Source organism: Mya arenaria, chromosome 4, assembly GCF_026914265.1.
Source record: "Mya arenaria isolate MELC-2E11 chromosome 4, ASM2691426v1".
Taxonomy (NCBI): domain Eukaryota; kingdom Metazoa; phylum Mollusca; class Bivalvia; order Myida; family Myidae; genus Mya; species Mya arenaria.
Window position 1 is genome coordinate 60,983,241 of NC_069125.1, and position 23,132 is coordinate 61,006,372.

General features: G+C 34.0%; 1 protein-coding gene across 1 annotated transcript; it reads right to left on the bottom strand.

Moving 5' to 3' along the window:
- Window positions 1–15,242: 15,242 nt before the first annotated feature.
- LOC128232582 (ras-related and estrogen-regulated growth inhibitor-like) lies at window positions 15,243–22,815 on the bottom strand. Its single transcript, XM_052946230.1, has 5 exons — window positions 22,285–22,815; window positions 19,276–19,406; window positions 17,573–17,766; window positions 16,176–16,302; window positions 15,243–15,470 (listed from the first exon to the last, which is right to left on the bottom strand). The coding sequence occupies exons 1-5, from the start codon at window positions 22,337–22,339 to the stop codon at window positions 15,336–15,338; spliced, it is 642 nt and encodes a 213-aa protein (XP_052802190.1). The 5' UTR covers window positions 22,340–22,815; the 3' UTR covers window positions 15,243–15,335.
- Window positions 22,816–23,132: the final 317 nt, after the last annotated feature.

A 23,132-nucleotide genomic window follows, 5' to 3' on the forward strand; every position in this document is an offset into this window, starting at 1 on the left:
GTGTGGAACTATGGACCAAGGCTAGATTCAAGAAGAGCGACTTGCAATGCACACAATTTGCATACCGCGAACGTTCACGCACGAGAGCCTGGAGCCCACGATAATTTCCAGACGTGTTGGCGACACCGTCGTAACACTGAGCTCTGATCTTCATTATATCAAGCCTGGCTTTCTGCAAAATAAATTCCGTAATAATTGCGCATGGTGCAACCATTTTGATAAAAGTGCGCTCAATGAGCCCCAAAAATTCTTCTCTCACGTTGCAACTCTCATCGACACAACATACATACAAAGACAGTTTAGTAGACTTGTCGGTTGCTTTATCAAACCATTATGGCGAAGAAGGGACTTATACGACAGTCTGCAATCAGTTCTACTCTTATTTGGCTTACACAGATGTCAATCGGATCGTTATGAATTTCAGGAGAAGTGCATTGAGCACTATACTGTGGGTTTGCCAAATGTTCAGATAAAACAATACAATTTTGCGCAAAAGCCCGAAGTGCTGCTATTATCTAAATAAACGATGTAACATTCAATAGTAAACAAATAATTTGTTAAAAAAAATAATTAAAAAAATGCACAGACACGAAACCATCACTGCGCGTGTGAAACCTTAACTCTTCCACTGAACCATCATGACACATATACGATACGAGATAAAGTTTGTACTTATTCTTTATCGATATTCACCTAGCCCTGTAAATTGTACTGAAGTTCGATATTTTCTTGTACAATGTAGCTATATCTAACATTATTCAACAATATGTTACATAATTTTAATAAATTTAATTATAACTAGATAAAACAACTCTACAGTAACGTGTTAAAATAGTTATAAAAGTATTCAATGTGTTTCTATGATATATGAGTACATCAAACAAAAATTCATCTATTTATAAAGTCATACAAATTTAACCTGGATGGAAACTGGTACTGGAGGCATGATCGACAAGTTTCTTCCAGCAGTTGTTGTTTGGTATCTTCATCTATTGAAGTCAAAGTGAGTCATCCAAAATCAGGATACGTAGGACTATGTTCAATCATATTTGCACTAGACTGTTAACAATTTCAAATAATAAAGCACCCGCAATCTTTTACCAACGCCGACTACTGTTATGCAACTTCCGATAAAATATATACGGAACATTAATGTCATGTGAAAATGTATTTGAGAGCAAAGGAAAACGATAGATTTGAAATACTGTACCCGGTTTTCGTTATATTAAGGCGCATTTGTCGGATTTTCATAATTTAGCCCTTCACCCCAAATACTTTCAGTTTTTATTGCAGATTTGGCATTTTTATTTTTTCCATGTTTCTGAAAAATGTTTATGCCGCGCCCTACAAGACCTTCAGGTAGCTACGCTCCTGTTTATGTTATTTACAGTTGACAATTTAATCCTAATTGAGAATAAATTTTACTAATATTTTTTCCTAATAGTTTAAACAAACACTCAATTTAGTAATTTCATCTGTGTGAGCATAAACATGCTCTGATTTGTACCAGATATTGTTGTTTAATATTGGACGTGTCCCGGTGTAAATTTTCGAACGAGATGATATATACGTTGTTGATACACGTGCTTTGTGTCTGCAAATATCTGTATATGTTTTCTTACACTTATGATCTCGGGGGTATCTGAAACGATTTTGCATCGAATAAACTCGCATTATCAGACGTTTAAGAGTACATTCTAAAAAAAAAACCAGACGGTAAATATCGTAGTTTAATGTGCCAAATAGTGAATCGGTGTTCTGTCTGTAATATTGGATACAACGCATGCAGTTTATAACTTTTGGTGAAACAAAATGATGATTGCTATTTAAGGACTGTTTGATTGTTCGAGTGTGTTTTTATACATTAATTTCTGTTTCACTTTCTTTTGTTGGTAATCACCTCTTTTTGTATATCGTTGAACAAATTCCATTATCTGATCAAATATGTATAGTTCTTTGCTTTAAACTTTTTATGATATGTAATGGACTGTTTTCTTCGATTAAAGTATGCATGCTATATTTTGCTTCATGATGGACCAACATCCTCTCCACAAAATATAGCAAATTTTCACTCTATTACTCTAAAGCTTGATAGCATCAATGCTTTGATTTCACAGCCTTATTTGTAAAATTGTAAAATATACCAATAGTCCGATTCAATGACATGATTGAACTTAATTGGTTTATCATATGTGAATGTCTTTTAGCGTATTATTACTGATATCTTTTGGTGTTATTTAGGTCACTGGTTCCAAACCTAAGATTCTAAAATTAATTTAAGAAAAAAGTCGGTTTTCGATCCAATAGATATAATAGCAAAACGAATGAAAATGAGGGAGACTACGATGAAAAATCACAGTTTTCATGAATAATTCCTCTGCTTCAGACTGACAATACTGGATGAAAAACAATCAGTTCTCAGTTGAATAGGTCATAGAATTGTAAATTGTTGTTCCACCACATATCTGAAGAAATTAAATAGTTTTCAGTTTCTTCATCATTTTTAGTTTTAAAACTACACTGAACACTTGTTATACATACTGTTTGATTGTTTTTGGCATATTTCGCACATCGCCTCGATTTTTCCTTACCGCGGACATTATTTTAGAAGTTTATTTTCAATATACCGTACCCAGCGATAAAAGAATTATTTGTTCATTTCTTTAATTTTTCCCGCGTTCCATCGCGTCGGGTCAACGCTCAACCTTTTCTTATTCTATTGTATAAACATGCCAAGCGCTTTTCCTTGTAATTTGTGCTTTTAGTTCTTTCATGTTTCTTGTTTGTGATTTTTGTTTTGTTTTTATGTTCTATGTCTTTGGCGTTTACACAGTGCCATTAAACCGGGTTTATGTTTAAACATTTTGCTACTGAGCTTGTTTCTGTAGTTTTTCGCATAAATATTAATCAATATACTTCTGTGTTGATGGAATCAAAAGCCGCAAAAAATCAGTTTTTCTTGATGCATTTTAAATGAGGCAGGTACACCACACCAAATGTTCGATTAACGCAGAAAGTTGTGGGCTCGTGTTCAAAATTCTTCCAATTCTTTTTTTACTCAAGCAAATCATTTAAATGAATTACGTGTGGCAAAACACTGCTGCCAGATCTGACATGGTCGAGACTATGTTAATGGACGTTTTAAGCGATTTCGTCGATTTCCTGTTTTATTTAAATGAACTAAGTTGTGTGGCTGCTGGGCTTTTTCCTGAAGTTACAGTCTTCCAAAGTGTTGACGCATCGGGACTGAATTACATTGATGTAACAAAATTTGTAAGTACAGGCTCGGGCTGTTCTATTAATCGCGTTTACATAAACCTGTCTGTACGAACTGTCATCCTGATGGTCACCAGTTGATCTTTCAATGAAAACATTTTTTACAATTCTTTATATGACGAATGCATGCATCGTTCTTTGAAGTGAATTCTATATTATGTATTTATGTATTGGTCACAATTTATTTCATATGTAAGAATACTTTTGGAATTAACTGCATGTATTTTCATAGCCTTGAAATCGGCGTTAAGTATATTATTTATAGAAATTGAATTGAAATTAATATTAATAGTAAAACCTGTTGGCGTTGTGTCGATTTTATAGGTGCATCGTTCAAATAACTTTGTTTTTACTGTCTCTGAATTTCTGTCTGTAACGTGTATCCTCTTTATAGCGACACCATTTCCATATTGTCAAGGCAATATTCAAATAACATTGTTTTTACTGTCTCTGAATTTCTGTCGGTAACTTGTATCCTCTTTATAGCGACACCATTTCCATATTGTCAAGGCAATATTCAAATAACATTGTTTTTACTGTCTCTGAATTTCTGTCGGTAACTTGTATCCTCTTTATAGCGATACCATGTCCATATTGTCAAGGCGATGTGCAGCGCCCTTAGTGCTGGTAACTGCTACTTTCAGTATACAATTTGGCGATCTTGTTTGTGATCGACAATCAAGTTACATGGAGATTTGTACGGTTCCATTCTTAATCTTTTTAACATACCAGTAAATGACGTCTCTGTTTCGGACATTTAACACGGTGCTTCGATTTCAAGCAGTAACAATTTCTTCTGAATGCTTATATTTACCTTATGTGACATTCTAGTTGGCATTTTCTCCTTTAACAAATCGTTTAGTAGCAAAAACAAATAATACCGTTATTCTGACTTGCACCTAGTGTGACTCAAGACATCATTCTTTTGTGCTTTATAGATATGTTTTGACTGAGTGACATTTACAAGAATAGTCAGTAAAAAAATAAATACATCGATTAAATAACACTGAATATTTTTCCCTTAAAAACGTTTTTTGTATATCAATTCAATCAAATCAACAAACGGTATCTCCACCCCCATTAAAACTATGTATGATCAATGTAATCTGTTCCAATTCAGCATTTAGCGTGCATTTTGATTGAATTGCACGCGGTGAAACACAACTTAACCTTGAAAAATGTAAACATTTTTAAGGGAGAACGTACCTAGAAATCCGGACTGCTGTTGCTGGTGATATACAGGCGCGCGTATGTTTAGTATGTTAACTTGGCATATTTGTATTATGTTATTGTTTGAAGTTGTGTACATGGACAAACAACTATTTTTAAGTAACTAATATGACCATACGTTTTTTTTTGTTAATATTCTTACATTCGGAGGGATCTGAAACGATTTTTCAACGAATGATCTCGCATATGCATACGCCTAAGAATACATTCTGAAAAGAAAACCAGACAGCAAAAATCACAGTTGAATGTGCCAGATAGTGAGTTGGCGTTCTGTTTGTTATACTGGTGGCATGTTTTTTTTTATAATGAAACAAAATGACGATTGCTATTTCAGGACTGTTTGATGCTTCGTGTGTGTTTGTATACATGCATTTCTGTTTTACTTTCTTTATTGGTTTATTTTTTTTATAATAAAAAGTTCATTGTTAACATGAATTGTGAATTGTGTTAATGTACGTATAAGACATTCTTGCAACAACTTGTAATGGATACTACCAAATATGTAAATGTTGAAAATATATTGATTGAATGTGGTTTTACTGAATATATCTACATTATTTACAGTATTAAATTATTGTAATTTATAATCATCATATTAAACTGAGTTGTGTTTGTCGAAGAAATGTATGATAGTGATAGTGTGTTTTTTTATGTTGCTTAATATGTAACTTAGTATATGTGTTTTGTAATACTTTTTTCTCCACTCAGTGAAATGCTATAAATAACAATATCAATTGCATTTGTCATATCCAAGGTACTTTACATTGTACATATATGTTTAAATATTTGCGTTCTCGTCATTTGATTTTATAAATTTCATTCATGTATACTTATTGCAAAATAGTATTTGCAAGCAACTATTTCATCTACTTTGATATTTTTCTCAGAAACTCAATATAATGTTGGAATGTCTCTGTAATCTAACACATGTTTTTCTTTGTATTGTGTATGTACCCAACGTGTCTCCACTGTATCAAATCTTGTTATTTGTATAATGTATGTACACCGCTTTACCAGAACTTGTTGTTTGTATTGTGTATGTACCCCTTTGTACCTGAACTTGTTGTTTGTATTGTGTATGTACCCCTTTGTACCTGAACTTGTTGTTTGTATTGTGTATGTACACCGCTTTACCAGAACTTGTTGTTTGTATTGTGTATGAACCCCTTTGTACCTGAACTTGTTGTTTGTTAGAGTATTAGAGTATTTACCCCACTGTCCACTTTGGAACGAACTACTTTATACGTTGCTTGTATTAAGGGTGAAACGGAAAATCCTTGTTTTAATACTATTATTAACTTAATTTACATTTTAACATAATGCTGTGGAAGATTCTTTCTGCTCTCTTTCTGTTGCTTTTATTTCCTAGTTGGTCATTGTATTCATATTTTAGAATGATGAAAGTAAACGTTTTCTATTTTTTTAGATTTTTAAATTCAAAATGTGTTGTTTATGTTATTGCTTATTGCGTTAATGTTGTATACTATTCAACAAAAATAACAAAATACCATTCAATTCGTTTTTACAACATAACATACCCAACAATCTCACCCAAACCTCATTGGTGGGTAGTGGATTCCAATGGATCCCCTTACCGTAACTCTTGACAACATACACCACTTTCTTTCATTGAAAGGATATAAATAATACAATGGATTTTTTTTCTGCTTGAAGTGTATTTGTGCTAAGGTTTTTCTTTACACCGTTTACACCAAAAACCGCCACATAATGAGGCTGCGTCACAACGACACGTGGCTTGTATTTCCACCCGTTACAAACGCACGTAACGTTGTACTCTCGCTGTATCATGTTTCTGAGGGCATGTAGCCAGTCTTACAGCAGTGCCATGAACATCTACTATTTTGTCGCTTCTGTCAAATTCCGAGTTCTAATTAAAATCGACTTAAATGATATTATTTGCATATGAAGTACTTACACAGATAAGAATGCAGATATAATAAAATTCCTATTTTATTATACACAATAGTAAACGACTATAATAATAGCAAACAAAAATATAAACAAAACGCTTTTAGAAAAATCACATGGTATAGATATTCGGTCCCTGATGAAAATATTAAACCGACGTTTTAGAGCTGCATGGATGCTATTCAGAGAACCCGAAGGATTCTGCTTTGAGGGTCGTCTCCGGTCTCTCCAGAATCAAGAAAAGGGTTCTAAATAAAAAATATAGCAATTGTGAATCTCCTTTGAGCGTTTAGAAGACAATAAACTTCACTTTTGATGGAAAGCAAACCCAATTAAAGTTGTTAAATGATCTAAAATTGTATAAACAGCTTAACATAGGCTCATTGAAACCACTTGAATGATGGAGCTGATAGGAAAGATCAGCCAAGTTTTACAGGGTTTTCATTCTCCTATAATACCTTGTAAAACGATAATATTTTACGTTATATTAAATACACTGTTGATGGAATATTCCAAAACATGGATCATAAATGTTAATGAACAGCCCTTGGTCTAGAAATTTTATTTCGATTCTAACTCTTAGTGGCAGTTATCAATAGATTTCAAATGTCGTAAAGATTTTTTCATAATCCTTCTAAGTATACTAGATTAACCCCGTACAAAAGCTATGTCATAAAATATCTCTTGTACCAATAGATATCATCGAAAATACCCATTTGACCTTAACATTTTTGTGTGTGTGTTTGTTACATTGAAGGCTAATATGACCAAAATCATGTACTTCTTGTTTAATAATTTATTTTCAGTTTAAAAAACGTTTCGGTTATTTTATGAATATTTCTAACTGCTGTATAAATCACAATACGCGTTGCACGTCCGGCGTACACGACCACGATATTTCCCGTCTGCGCCGCCATGTGCTACAGTCGAAGGGCAATTAGGTGGCATACGTAAGCATTTGATTACTTTTTGTTCCATAACTCTTCCATTAAGATAATAATTGTAACAACATAGAATCATTTATTAAAACAATTAAGATAATGTTCACCATTTTGAACATTATTTATTAAACAGGTTAAGCATTTTTCGCTAGATCGATTAAGACATTTGCCATCTTGGAATAAGTAATAAGAAAAAAACTTTAACAGTTGTTTATCGTTGTACATATGCCATTTTCAGAACAAATATGTAAATTAGCGAAGCTTGAATCTGTTTTATAATGTGCACTCGACCGTTTTTATGACAGAAGTGTGAATGCTTTGCTTTGCTATACGATGAACTTACATCCCCTCTGTCAAAAAGCGTGGTGGCATGATTTATCATGTCTTCCAAAAACAACTGGGCATATCAGACAACTTGATTTCGTTTTAATTATAACACTTCAAGTCAGATAAAGGTCACGTTTCAAAATTGTAAGTATAATTAAATAACTGAATCAGTACTTGATGAGAAATATTGCGACTATCTATGATCTACCATTTGAATATGTTACCCTGAACATCATCAGATGAAAGCACACGCTGTGGGTTAAATCACTAAACACTGCGTATTAATAGCACAAACAATGAATACACCGCACCTACTGAATTAAACGGTCAATGAGTGCTCGCCTTTGTTCCCTCTTATAAGAAGTTAATGGAAAAAATAAAATTAAATTTAAAATTTAAAATTTAAATATTTTTTTTTAAATTAAATTAAATTACCACCCCTCCCAAAGTTGCCTGTGTTCGACTTATTGCCTGCATGGACCCATGCGAGATTGGTTCAATAAGACCGTAACATTTTGAATAACAAACGGGATAAGAAATACAACTCGTTTCACAATCGTTTTTGTAAAATAGATATATTTTTTTATATAAAGTTGTAAGATTCAATGACATAATTGAAGTGAATCAAACTAATTGTTTATAATATGTGATTGTCTTTTAGCGTCTTACAGGTATAGTTTTGGTGTTACATGTATTTAGGTCACTTAAGATTCTAAAATCAATTTGTAAAATGTCGGTACTCGATCCAATGGATACAGTAGCAAAACAAATGAAAATCATAGTGTTTTTTTTAAATAATTCTTCTTATTAAAACTGACAAAACTGGATGAAAAACAATCAGTTCTCAGTTTAATATGTCATAGAAATGTAAATTGTATCTCCATAACATTCAGTACATCTGAAGCAATTGTGATACTTTTCAGCTTCTTTATCATTTTGAGCTATAAAACAATAGCTGATAAGAAAAAAAACATAGCTTATTTACGAATATTTTATCCAGACATGAAATTACTTGGCTTTGAACTGTTCAATGACGTCATGCTTTTTTCTTCACGTTTTATAACCATCAAGACAACTGTTCCTGCATGAAGTTATTAGCTATGTAAAAATATTTACAATTAATATAGATACAGTAGCAAACGAATGAAAATGGGGAAAACAGTTATAAAAAAATCACAGTTGACTTGAATATTTTTTCTGCTTCAAGCTGACAGTACTGGATAATAAATAATCAGTTCTCAGTTTGATAGGTCATAGAATTGTACATTGTAGCTCCATCAAATTCAGTAACAACTGAAGAAATTGTGATACTTTTCAGTTTCTTTATCATTTTGAGTTATAAATCAACAGCTAATAAGAAAAGCAAACACAACTAATTTACGAATATTTTTTCCAGGCATGATTTACCATGGCTTTGAACTGTTAAATGACGTCATGCTCGTTCCTTAACGTTTTATTATCATAAACACAACTGTTCGTGCATAGTTATTAGCTTATGTAAAAATAACAAGATGGACTCATTATTGCTTAACTTGTTGCCAGACCCAATCGTTCAAAAGTCATAAATGTTGGCATTGGGCAGGAACATAACGAATACTTATCATTTATAATAATTGGTTAATTTTCTTTAGAAATGTGTTGCTTTAAATTTCTACAGGACGTGCAACTTCAGAGTAATTCAAGTGTACAAGACAGACACAGAACAGTCATATTACATGATGCTTGGATTGTGATTGTTTTTGTTTTTGTTTTTTTCCTTAACCTTTTTTAATCATAAACATAACTGTTCCTGCATAAAATTAGTAGATTATGTGAAAATAATGATGGGTAATTATTGGTGAATAATTTAAGTGCCACACTGGATTCATTCCATCTTGATGCATGTCTGCGCTGAACTGAAACATACTGATCGCTTGTTATGATTTTATAATAATTGTTAAATTTTCTTTCAGATTGTGTTGCTTTTATCTCTTCGAGAGCCTACTTCAAAATAGTTCAAAATGAAAATGAGTTACATTATCAGTTATCATTCAATATGCGAGTTGGGAAACAAACGTGATCGTAGAAAAACAAGTCAAAACGAAATTAAATACGAATGCAAGCATATTATAGTATACAAATAATTTACATCCGAAAGTAGTAGTATACTAGTAGCAGTAGCAGTATGGAGAAAGCAGAACGATATATATATATATTTTTTTTAATGGAATTGCATCGCAATTAAATGCCTGTAAATGTATCGCTAAATAAATTGAATTGTTTTCATGAGTAGCATGTTAAAACTAATTTTCGAATTTAAAATTAGTACGTGGGACCCCTACAAAAACACTTGCGTCTAGACTAACACCAAGATAGCCCAGTAATATAGCCTCAGGTACAGTTAAAATTGAAAGTGTTTTTTTTGCCCAATCATGAGTATTCGAATTCAGGGATATAAAATACCCATGCTTGACCAAATACAGCGCTTCTAATGCTTCAATCCTCCATTTTCGATTTTGAGTTGCTTTGTATCTATCTAATATGATTTCTGGACTAGTTTTACGAAACTTGTAATAATATTGTGAAAATAGTTCCAATCTGTAAAACAGACAGTTTGAAATACCATGCTGATGGCTTCTCAGCGAGGAAAATCCATCTTACATATTATGTCTACGGGTTCAAAATGCATTTTGAACGTCTTATTTTCGATGAATCCCGATAACATCAAAAGTGATCATGCAGACGTGATTTTAGTTTAGGAGCTAAGTGTGTTCAGGCTTACACAGATTAGCGAGCACAAAGTATAGTCTTAAACGTCTCACGCTGTTCATCTGCCATACCGTTCTCAAAAATAATAACTGTATGATGGCAAGGATTATTTGTGCAATTTCATCTGATGTTCCGTTACAATTCTCACTCCGAGTTCCAACCACTTCATTATCTAGGATTCACTACGGAAAGATATATGCCACGTTATACAATCATATCACAAGAGGTACATTAGTCGAATTATATTTTACATTTTAAACAGCAAAGTTTATATATATATATTCTCTGGGGAAAGTTTGTACATATGCATTTATGATTATTTATGAACGTTATGGGAAGACTGCCATTGCAGAGCTACTGTGATATAGATCAGCTTTGTTGCCTAGCAACAGGATGGGCGCGTGCATGTAGGACTTCCAGGTCCTGCGACATCAATCGCAAGCGCCATTGGCCATCTGCAAGCTGTGTGCATTTATAGTCCACGGCGTAAACATCCATCCTGGCCAGCAAATCCTTACTTCCCATCTGCAGCTCCTGGTGCTGGAGTAGAGGAGCATTTAGGTGGCATACATACGCAATTGATTACATTAAGATAATGGTTTTAACGTTAACATATAATATCATTTTTAAAAAGAATCAATATATTAATGTTCATTTTCTTACGATTTAAATAACCATCATCAAGCTTTAATAAATAAAGCTTAAGCTTTTTGCTTTGGATGGATTAAAGAAATAGGCGTTCTCAAATTAGAAATAAAAGTATGAATACTGTAACAAATGTTTTTCGTTTTATTTATGTCTTTATTTTATATTTTCCAAATAAATTGAGGATATTTGTTTATTTCAGTGTAAGATCGTATTTTAATTCACGAGTGTCATAGAAAAACATATTTTCACGTGTGTGAATTCTCCAGGAAGCTCATTTTACGTACTACAACGGTTAACAGTTCAAAATACATTTGAACGATGATATAAAATTTTATTTATGTTCGAACAGTTGTTTTTGTCTGTAATTTGTTTGGTATGAAAGCAAATGTTCGAACATTCAGCTTCAAAGATCAGTAAAATGTTTGATAATCGGGATAACCGGTAATAAACGGTAAGTTGTTAATTTCCAATAATATATTTATTTAAATTTATAAAACATTTTTTTATTTTTTTATTAACATTTTTTGACATAATTTACTGAAGTCCAGTGTTCTGTTTTGATCAAGGCAAGTACATGTAACAACAAAGGAATTTAAAAGTAGTTCTGAAAGTTGATATTTTCACTCCTTATTTTGCAGTGAAACTATCAAATTGATATTTTCACTGTTGTTATTTCACTGTTAAAACCCCATATTTCATCGTAAAGCATGAAAGAAAAAATGAATATTTTGCTTCGCATGAAATCTTTTTATGACATTTACGTTGAACTGACTCCGTGTCTGCTAACTAAATGAATTATTCACTGTATTGAAGAACGTAAAAGAATGATTGCTTTGACTGTTCATGTCTTTCGGAAATGACAAGTGGAATATCGTTATTACTCAAGTTTACACCGATGTTGAAACTAGATAACTCTGATGATAAACTATTGCGAATGTGCAATGAACTCTCATTGGAATTTGTTACACTGGACATTATCCTATTATGATTCGGTAAAATAAATTAGTATTAAGTATTAAAAATTAACACACCGTACGTAGTGAATTAAGAAGACAAATATTTGGTCGCCTGTGATTCTCCTCTTGGCTGAAGATGATCTACAACAACTTTTCGCACTGTTAGGAAAGCAAACGGACACAAGGCTGTCGAGGTGATGAAACTATACAAACTAATCACATACCCTGGAAAATACATAACCAATAGCATTCACAAGCAGAACATCTCAAACGTTAAATGAGTTGTAGATCAAACATCAATGTCATCCATTGAATGAGTTATATGATTATTACCACTTACAAGCAATCTAAGATATTCAGTAATAACTATAGTTCCTCTACATAAAAATATTGTTTTCTGGCTATTGAAAGCAGTTATTCTGCTAATATCTAAATGTTCACAAACAGGGTAGATCCAGTAGTTCTCGCCACCCAGGTTCGACTGGTTCCTACCCTGCATGAGCCCTTTCTGTTTTTGGTTGCATAATAACCCATTTCATCCTGTTTAACAAACGTGACTAGGATACTGCTTGTTTCATCGTTTTTGTAAAATATGGGTTATTTAGGTCAATGGTTCAACACTAAATAATCTAAGATTAATCTGTAAAAAATGTCGGTACTTTATCCAATAGATAATGACGTAGTAACAGCAGCAAAACGGATAAAATGAGGGAAAAAACAAGCAAAACTTACAGTTTTCTTGTATAATTCTTCTGCTCGAAGCTGATAATACTGGTAAAAAACATTAAGTTAACACTTTTATGGGTCTTAGGATTTTAAATGATACCATCACGTTCAGATATATCTGAAGCAATTAGGATACTTTTGAGAATCTATATCATTTTGAGTCATAGACCTACAGGTAACCAGAAAAGCCTACAAATTAGTGCAGCATTTGAGGTTAACGAAAATCTTCTTTCCAGGCATGTTTAACGCTGAATTTTACCAACTTGCGCCTGTGAATCGGAAAACTTGGCTTTGAACTGTTCTATGACGGCCGTTTTAAAAACAACAACATATTTTTAATAATCAACATCACAACTGTTCCTGCATAAAGTTACTGGATTATGTTAAGATAACAAGATGGACTCATTTTTGCTTAACAGAGTGTCAGACCCAATCGCTCAAGACTCGTGAATGTTGGCACTGTACTGGAACATTCCGAACACTTGCTATATATAATTAAAGCACTGGAAGCGTTGAAAGGCTGTATGCGCGACATCCCTGATTTGACTTTTTGTACAACTCTGATCACAGGCAATACAATCGATTCCCAAAAATATTTCGAGTGGCCATAAACTGTAACTGATAAGTGCCTGTCATTACCTAGGTTATGTAAATTGATTAGTTTATAATACTATTAGCTTGTGTCATACCAGTAACACCAAAACGTACTTAGATATATGAGTACTTCTTTCATCTCACAAGTTCCTTACTAGCGTGAAGTTAATGAAATGAAAATCAATATTAGCTGTGGACGTTTTTGGCTATTTGTAGGAGTAAAGTAAGTCAGGGAATATTGGTCAACACATTTCCATTTTCTGCGTAATTATCTAGATATCCTATTACCATAGGCTCCTCACCAAGATGAATTTAAGATTCTTTGGCCTGCTTTCAAATTCACATTAGCGTTGCTTATGAACGAATATAGATACGGAAGTCTTTGAATTCGCACTATTTAAAACCGCTTAACATCAAACATCTCATTTGGTAACCCCGGTGCACATTCATGTCATGTCAAAAAGTAGATTGTGTTCTTTAAACTTTTACAGTGTGGCCGACTTCATTTTTTTTTAAACTCGTGCATGTTAGATTTGGACTCGAGCTTACCGAATACTTGTTTTATATACAAATTGGTTATTTTTTTTCTTTTAAATTGTGTTACTTTAAATGTTATTGCATGAGAGATCCCATTTATTACTTGTCCATACATGTTGGCATCGGACTGGAACATACCGAACACTCGTTACACATACTAATTGACTTTATTGTTTGTGTGTTTGATTCCGTCCTATTACCGTCGGAAATTAATGTCAGTCGGTAACAGGAACACTTTCAATAACATCACGACTCCCCAAGTCAACATTGTCAGCGTTAGCTACAATGTGGCACATTGATAACCAGCCAGATCGCTTCTCTCACAGTGCAGATATTGCTGTTGGCAATAGGTTTGCATTATAAATACGTTCCTTTTTATAACTTTAACGATTGTTTATTTTTTACCGAAAACATACCAATTAGACTTAGACTTACAATAATGCTTATTCAATACAATAAACATTTAAATGAGGTCACACACTCTATTACGGTTGTTGAAATCTCAGAGCGTAATTGCTTTTTATCTTTCATATTTTGTCAATGGGTTCAAACTGCGTTCTTATAGCATTAATTAATCTATCAGAGAGCAGCAACAGAGATCAGACGTGGTTTTGATTGAAGAGCTAAGTGTACCCAGGCTTAAATAGATTAGCAAACAACTATTATCGTCTAAAACGTCTATTCCTCCCTCAACTTACCACGAAGTTCGTCTGCCATGCCCTTCTCAAAAATACATCATACTGTATTGGCAACGGTTATCTCTGAAAATCTTCCGTTGCAATTTTTAAACGAGTCGCACCAAGCTCGTTATTGAGAATTCACTACGGACACGTATTTTTTGTGTTCATGCAAGAATTAACTACGGTGCAAGTAGATCGAGAAGTAATGTCAATTTAGCTGTAAAAATCATGACTTCACTCATCAGAATTTTAATTATTTATGCAATCATACACTTCTCTTGCAATTAATTTAAACTTAGCAATACAAATTACACGTTTAAACAGTACTTTTAATAAATACTGTTATTTAAAATTTTACGAACTACTTCTACCGATGTACCCGGCATACATCTGTGATTGTTTTCGATGGAAAGTGGCCGAGGAGTTCCAATTGCTCTGTCAATCCATTCCAATACCTTGCTACAAAGACCGGTATGATCCGGGATTCGCAGCACGAATTGGAGGCCTTTAACGGTCGTATGAAGAGATTTCAAATCAAAAACATGTTTTTCCTATCCGTATTTCGCTCTGACCTTTTGATTTGTCGTGAGTGATTTTGAACAGGATTCTCACTTTATGTCAAGGTTGTTATTTCATACATAAGAAAGTAGTAATAATACTATTTTGTTTATTTCATATACAAAACGTTAAACAACTATAGTTATGAAAATCAATACATACATACAAAATAAATGTTAGAAATATCACATGGTAGATGTTCGTTCCCTGGTGAAAACACTGAACCGGCGTTTCAGAGTTGCTCGGATGATTTTCGGGGAACCCAAGGGATTCTGGGATAGACGTCGGGGCTTGAGGGTCGTCTCGCGTTTCTCAAGTATCTAGGAAGCGGTTTTAAAAAGAATATAGAGCAATGATGGGTCTGTTTTGAGCGTTTATAAGACAATAAACTTTACTGCTGGTAGGAAGCAAAACCCAATCAAGTTGTTTAATGATTTATAATTATATTAACAGCTGAACATAGAATTAGAATCTATGATAGAGCTCTTTGAAAGTATCAGCCAAATGTTATTAGGTTTTCTTTCTCCCAATAAAATGTAAACTGATTAAATTATACGTATAATAACAAATTATTGAATACGATTTTCATGAAAAAGTTGGAAAACATGGATAATAAATTAACAACTCTTGGTCTAGAATTTAAGGCATGTTTGTATTTAGTTTGAATTCCAAATGGCAGTTATTTAAATACTTAACTCATCTTAGATAGTTGTTCTTAATCGTTAAGCACCACATTAACCGGTTATCTTTTACTTTAGATCAATGATATACAGTAACAAAAAAAACTGTGCTTCAAAATATAACACAACAATAAACAGTTTACGTTAAACACTTGGTTGTTGTGATTTTGTTGCCACGGATACAGAAATGTCCTAATTATTTTTAATTGATTTGTACTTTTTTGTTTGGTCAATTCTAGTCAGTTAAAAAGAATGTTTTGATTAACTGTATTCATTGTTTAATATATATATATCAATGTTGTATGAATAAAAATATGCATTTTTAATTGTATAAGTCTTGAGTACCTTGCTAATGAGAGCGGTGAACACGTTGTTGATGTCCTCGTGCTCGGTGGAGGCGGAACACTCGGCCGACATGTACGTCGTGTCCTGGCGCCAGTGCAGCTCCTCTGTCTGTTGACACGTGACACTCCTGGAATATCACGTGACAGGAAAGGTTTCATGATACAGGCCCAAGAAAAATCATGGTGGGTAATGCTTGACGGCTCAGTTTGACTTTGAGATGACACATATTAACCGGAGAGTTGTTAAATTAAATAGTTAATTTTGTATCCGTATCACCGACACTTCGAAAGCTTGTATTGGTTGTCATGTTTCCAGCGTTAAGTTAACTTCCCATTAATCCACTTTTAGGCTGACTACTCTTTGTTTTTGATTATATCAGGAGAATCCAAATCTTTATGAATTACCGGGACTGTGTGTGTTTCACTGCCTAACCTATCAGGAGAATCCAAATCTTTATGAATTACCGGGACTGTGTGTGTTTCACTGCCTAACCTATCAGGAGAATCCAAATCTTTATGAATTACCGGGACTGTGTGTGTTTCACTGCCTAACCTATCAGGAGAATCCAAATCTTTATGAATTACCGGGACTGTGTGTGTTTCACTGCCTAACCTATCAGGAGAATCCAAATCTTTATGAATTACCGGGACTGTGTGTGCTTCACTACCTAACCTTCCATCATGTACAAATGCATTCGTTCTGGATCGCTGATTTAACTTGTCATGTTGTTCAGAAGATGTGAATGATTATATGATCAAACCTTATTTTTGCCACACTTTGCAAAACACGTTAATTATCAAATGAAGATACCCGAATTCGGTGATGTTCTCCTGCCTTTATTTATATATGAACGTTACATTATGGGAAGATTGCCAAAGCGCCTGACCCATTGCTTCGACGTCATGCAGGAGTGGTGGAAAACAATTGTAAGGAGTACTAGGTACTTAGTCGTTTATATTATTTCTTCTGTTGTCTACTGTTCAATGATAACAACAACCTAACGTATGTCACTATGGCCACTACTGACATGAGAACGGCGAAGTCTAAATATTTGTGAAGAGCCAAGGGTTAATGTGTTTTTGCTGTACTACCTACAATTCAATCCTCTTCCACTCAGATGTTTTATTGTAAATACAGATGAGTAGTTTGAACTTATGTGTCTTTATTATGTGTTTTCTAGATCGCATTCAAAGATATTTTTATCATCTAGCCTGATATATTTTTTTAATAAAAAAAGAAGTAAAATCGTCTGGAAATTTTGAAAAGTGTTTTTGTATAGTCCAAGTTAATGACACGACGATATATAAAACTGAGTATGTATATTTTGCAATGATAACGTTTATCTTTCGTTAAAGGGGTCGATTGATACATATGATAACTCATTATGAAAAACAGACCTGCTGTGGTCCAGATCAGCTTTGTTGCCTAGCAACACAATGGGTGCATGAGTGGCGGACTTCCGGTCCCTGCGGACCCAATCACAGACACCCTCGGCAACCTGGAAGCTGTGCGCGTCGTCAACCGCGTACACGACCACGATACCGTCCACTTTAGCCAACAAGTCCTTACTTCCGGTTCGCGCCTCCAGATGCTGTAGGGGATGTCAGCAATTGTATTGACTTATTAATGTATTGATTCTTACACACTATGGCCTTGTTGCAAACGGTTATCAACACAAGTAATTCACTTTGCAAAGAAAAATAAAATAACTCGCCATTTTGAAAAACATAATCAAGATTTAATGATAAGCTTAAGCTAGTGTTCACTCTGGATTTACTTGAACAACTTAAGAGTTCTCAAAATAGGAAAGCTGTTTTGTCATTTTTATATTTCCGAAGACATTTGTATTTGCTTGCATAAAAGCGTTTTATGATATGAACACCATCTCCTACTCTATTGAAGAGCGTAATGGAATCAGGGCTGTGATTTATTGCCCGGGGCACTTCTGGCAACTTGATTTTCATTTAATACTACAAGTCAGGCAAAGGTCATAGTGTACACTTTTAATTTTACAGGTTAAAATCACTATGATGATAAAAAATTGCGAATGTGTATGAAATCCCATTGAAATTGGTTACCCTGGACATCATCGAATTACACTTCTAAAAAGGAAAGCTCACACTGCTCGGTATACTCCTTAAATGTTCCATATTGGAAGTAAAAACTATTTTAAATTGAACACACCTTACTCACTGAACTAACGAAGGCCATGATTAATACTCTTGTTTCTCTCCCAGACGAAATTGATGGAGAAAAACTAATGACACAACGTCTATAAATAATCGCACTATCTGGCAAGCAAACGGAGGATTACAAATATTTATCAAAAAGCAAATTGAATAAAAGTTCACATCCAGAATATTTCAATTGGAATGTGAAAGGAGTAATTAAGATGAAACATCAATAACATCCATGGAATCAGTTATAATAATACAATAAACACTAGGGACAAGCGCGGTAGTCGAACATTCCGGCTGTTGATAGTAGTTAAGGGGGATTTACACTACCAGTTTAATCTGATACGTGTAGATTCATAAGTGTATACTTGTTCACACACTATAGCAATAATTAAACACCGGTTGGGATTAATAAAATAAATGCTTCTTTCGAATTCGATGCAATTCTTTGAAAGCAGTATTTCTAATCTCTTCCTTGGGATAATTTGTTAAGAAAGTATTCCAAAGTACATCTTCATAATAACTCTCAGTTTGCACATTTTAAATGTAAATCGCCATTTAAAAAAGTACAAGCATAGGAAATATTCTGGTCAGATAAAAAGCTACTGATAACAGTAAAACACAAACCCGGTTTCTGATTGGTTAAGTTCCAAGTTCCAAGCGAGTACAGCATGTTCCAGTTGAAGGTCTTCAAAGGTGAATACTTTGCGCACAAGGTCGGTTTCAGTCTTTAAAGTTTAAAATAATAGTGTGACTCTTGCAGACTACTCCCCCCCCCCTCAACCCCGCCATTTGGTGATATCCCCGATGAAACAAAGGTACTTGTATAATTATTATTAATTATCAAATATCACAACAGGTACAGCACTTTAATGCCCTTTTAATAGGTGTTAACTGTTCATTGGCTAAAAACATTAGTCTACCTTTCCTGATATGTCCGTGATCTTGAGAGGAACCTGCTTCCCGTCCACGACCACTGTCCGTTCATACGTCATTTCCGGAGCGTGCGCATACTCGGTCAAGTAACGCCCCGTCAGGTAACGAACAACGATCGCTGAAATTGGTATCTATACCTGTCACTCGCACACATTTGGCTCATAGTTATTCACAAATAAGCACACCAAAGATAAACAGTAAACCATAGTTAAGAATACTATTTCTGGCCATGATGAAGGTAACCGAATATGTCTTATCTTCGTTTAAGTAACTTGCTTTCCAAAGTTGGAATTATGATTTTATACATTCAAAATAAAACTAAACATCCCGCCCATAAATGCCTGTGTTAAGCAGTTTTTAAATATAAACCAAGATGGTAAATCCTACAGTTCTCACACGGGCGTCCAAGGCCTGTGTCATGGTCCAGGTCTGTGTCATGAGCCTGGCATGTGTAATGGTCCAGACTTGTGTCATAGTCCAGGGCTGTGTCATGGTCTAGGCCTGTGTCATGGTTCAGGCCTGTCATGATCCAGGCATGTGTCATAGTCCAGGCCCATGTCATGGTCTAGGCCTGTGTCATGGTCCAGGCCTGTCATGATCCAGGCCTGTGTCATAGTCCAGGCCCGTGTCATGGTCCAGGCCTGTGTCATGGTCAGGTCTGTGGCATAGTCCAGACCTGTGTTATGGTCCAGATCTGTGTTTTGAGCCAGGCCTTTGTCAGGGTCCAGGCCGTGTCATGGTCCAGGCCGGTGTCAGGGTCCAGGCCTGTGTCATTGTCCAGGCCCGTGTCATGGTCCATGAATGTGTCATGGTCCATGCATGTGTCATGGCCTATGCCTGTGTCATGTTCCAGGCCTGTGTCACGGGGCACATGCGAGTTTGGTTGCATAATACCGTAACATCGTTCTTACACACATGAATTTGCACAACTTGTTGAACAATAAGTGTTAAATAAATAACTTTATGTTTCACAAAGTCAACGTACTTTTTAAAGATGTTATAAGCGAATCAATTGCATTTCGTGTGTTTGGTTGGTGGTCACCAAGCTGGAGAGAGTTCACCGGTTTCCCCCACAACACAAGACCACACTCTTGTCCAGCATCGTACCAACGAGAGGGACTTAGCATAAGTTAATATGACTTTGTTCACAATTGTTGTAAAATGAATAAATTTTTAAAGCTACACTCCTACAGATATATCATTTTTACTTATTATTTTTTTTATTTTTTGTCTTGGAAAGAGCAAATTTTTGCGTAAATATCTGCAAATCAATGATATAAGATTGCTGACAAATATCCGAACGTAGTATAGATTTTCATATTTCCGATCGAAAATTAATGTTTTATGGTTTAAACCGTTACTAACGGTTTAAGAAAAATGCATAAAACGACCATTTTTGAACTTAAATATAAAAATCTGCGATCTAATATTTTGTCAGCAGTATAATATAACTGTTTTCCATGGATTTTCGCAAAAAATGGCTCGTTCCAAGACAAAAAATAAAAAAGTTGTCAAAACGTTCAATCTGTGAGAGTGCAGCTTTAACTGATTTCGTCTGAATATATTTTTGCGTCTTATAACTGGTATTTTTTGGTGTTATTAATGTCACTCACTGGTTCCAGACTATAGATGTAGATATCGGTATTCGTTCTAAAAGATAGTGCACGTTGTTACAGCAAAAAGGCTGATGAACAATAAATCGTTCAATCGTAAATTGTTTCATCACACTCAGAAATATCTGAATCAATTAAGATGCTTCTCAGATTCTTTATCATTTTGGATTATAGAACTAAAGAAAATCGTGCACAACTTGTGCATGCATAATTTGAGGTTTACTAAGATTTTTTTTCCAAACATTATTTAGCCGCTTCAGATCCTGTCATGGAATCAGATATACTTGGCTTTGAACTGTTTTATGACTTACTGTTTTTTTTTAATCATAAACACAACTGTTCCTGCATAAAGTTATAAGATTATGTGAAACTAACAAGATGGGCTCATTATTGTTAACAGACTGCCAGACTTATCAATGTTGTCGTTGGATTTGGCCATACCGCAGTCTTGTTATAAGTAGTGTGACGGTCGCTGCGCTCTTGCTACTGTTGCTACTACCTCTGTTCTGCTTCTGCTACTACAACTGCCGATAGTGATTTATTGCTTAATTTTGTCTTCAATTTTATTTTGACTTTTTATTTCAAACTCGCATATTGAATAAAGGGAGGGCATTTGAAAACAATTAACCAATTACAGGTATTTATAGCAGAATCTGTAGTAGCACTGATTTTTTTCATTGGATTGAATCCCACCTTAACTAAAAACATTATAATAATAATATGTTTATCGCTAAAATAACTGAATTTGGAATTTACTTTCTAGTAATAATACGCGTAAATTAAACTTTCTGGATGATTTTAAGGAATATTCCTAACGGTAGTGGATCAGCATATCGGTCGCATGGGCAACATACAGAAAGCTCCCATGTTAAAGTACTTAATGCCACCAGTTGTGTTTCTATGTCGAGTGCATGGCTTTAAAAAGGTGAACACTTACTTCCAACCTCCTCTTTTAGTATGAATTATTTTGTATATAATTGAACATGACAATTCATCATCTAGCATTATATTATATTATATTATATTATATTATATTATATTATATTATATTATATTATATTATATTATATTATATTATATCATATTATGTAATATTATACTATAATATTATATTACATTCTATTACATTACATTTCACCATATTACATAACATAACATAAATATACATAACATTACATTATATTATGTCATTTTACATTTCGTTACGTTACGTTACGTTACGTTACGTTACATTGCATTGCATTGCATAACTTTATATTATGTTATGTTTCACATTACATTACACCATATTACATATTATGTTACATTACTTAACATTTCATTGCATTACATAACATTACATTACATAACATTACATTATATTATGAAACAAGATGTGTATACCTGTCTTTCCAACGTTCTCTTTGCCGACGACTATAATGTGGACATTTCCTTTCATGGCCGAGCAGCTCGGAAATATCCTGTATACACTGAGAAGTATTTTATTTCATTTGATTTTAAATCCAAGTAACAGTATGTATGTAAAATTTGAGAACATATTTGAACATGGAGTAAAACTCGAGAGAATAATTTAATGCATAGCGGAATAGAGTCAAGGTGCTTATAAGTATATCCTTCTTTTCAAAACTTTTATTTCATGAAACCATCTGACAACACCTTTGCACCATTAAGAGGTTTGTTTGTATACACTTAAAATAATCCATCAAAAGCTTCGTGGTTTTCATTTATGAGGCATATTAAAACGTGAACTGATAAACCAACGCTGCTCTTCAGTTTGTCTTGTATTCATTTATAAACGGGTGAACCAACTGGCAGTCGATCCAGGTATGCGATTGTTTTTCATCCTGTGAGTTTGGTACATTAGTTTAGACACTCCAGATAACAAGGTGCCCTGATCAGTCATTAGGGATAGAGTTAAATGGAAAGTGGTTTTTGATTTCTTAACTTTAGAGTGTCTGAGTGGTGTTATTTATACTCACCCTATGCTGGTGAATCATTGCCAAAAGATGTCATTTCAAACTTCCGGCATGACTTTCGATGCTTCAAGCGAGTATTGATTGTGTTTTCATCTAATCAACATAAATTTTAGATCAGTTGTTTAAAACCTATGATTGTATAGTGAAAACTGTCCATCGGATAAAACTAACACTTTCTTAGCCAATTTTGCAATTTGATGGCCTCATCGTGAGTAACATCAACCGCTTTTCCCATAACTATGAGCAAAGCCATAA

Coding starts and splice junctions, on each gene's coding strand:
- LOC128232582 (XM_052946230.1), bottom strand. CDS start 22,339: ATGAAAGGAAATGTCCACATTATAGTCGTCGGCAAAGAGAACGTTGGA. Junction 19,407..22,284: donor AGAGAACGTTGGAAAGACAG/GTATACACATCT, acceptor TACCAATTTCAG/CGATCGTTGTTCGTTACCTG. Junction 17,767..19,275: donor TCACGGACATATCAGGAAAG/GTAGACTAATGT, acceptor CATCCCCTACAG/CATCTGGAGGCGCGAACCGG.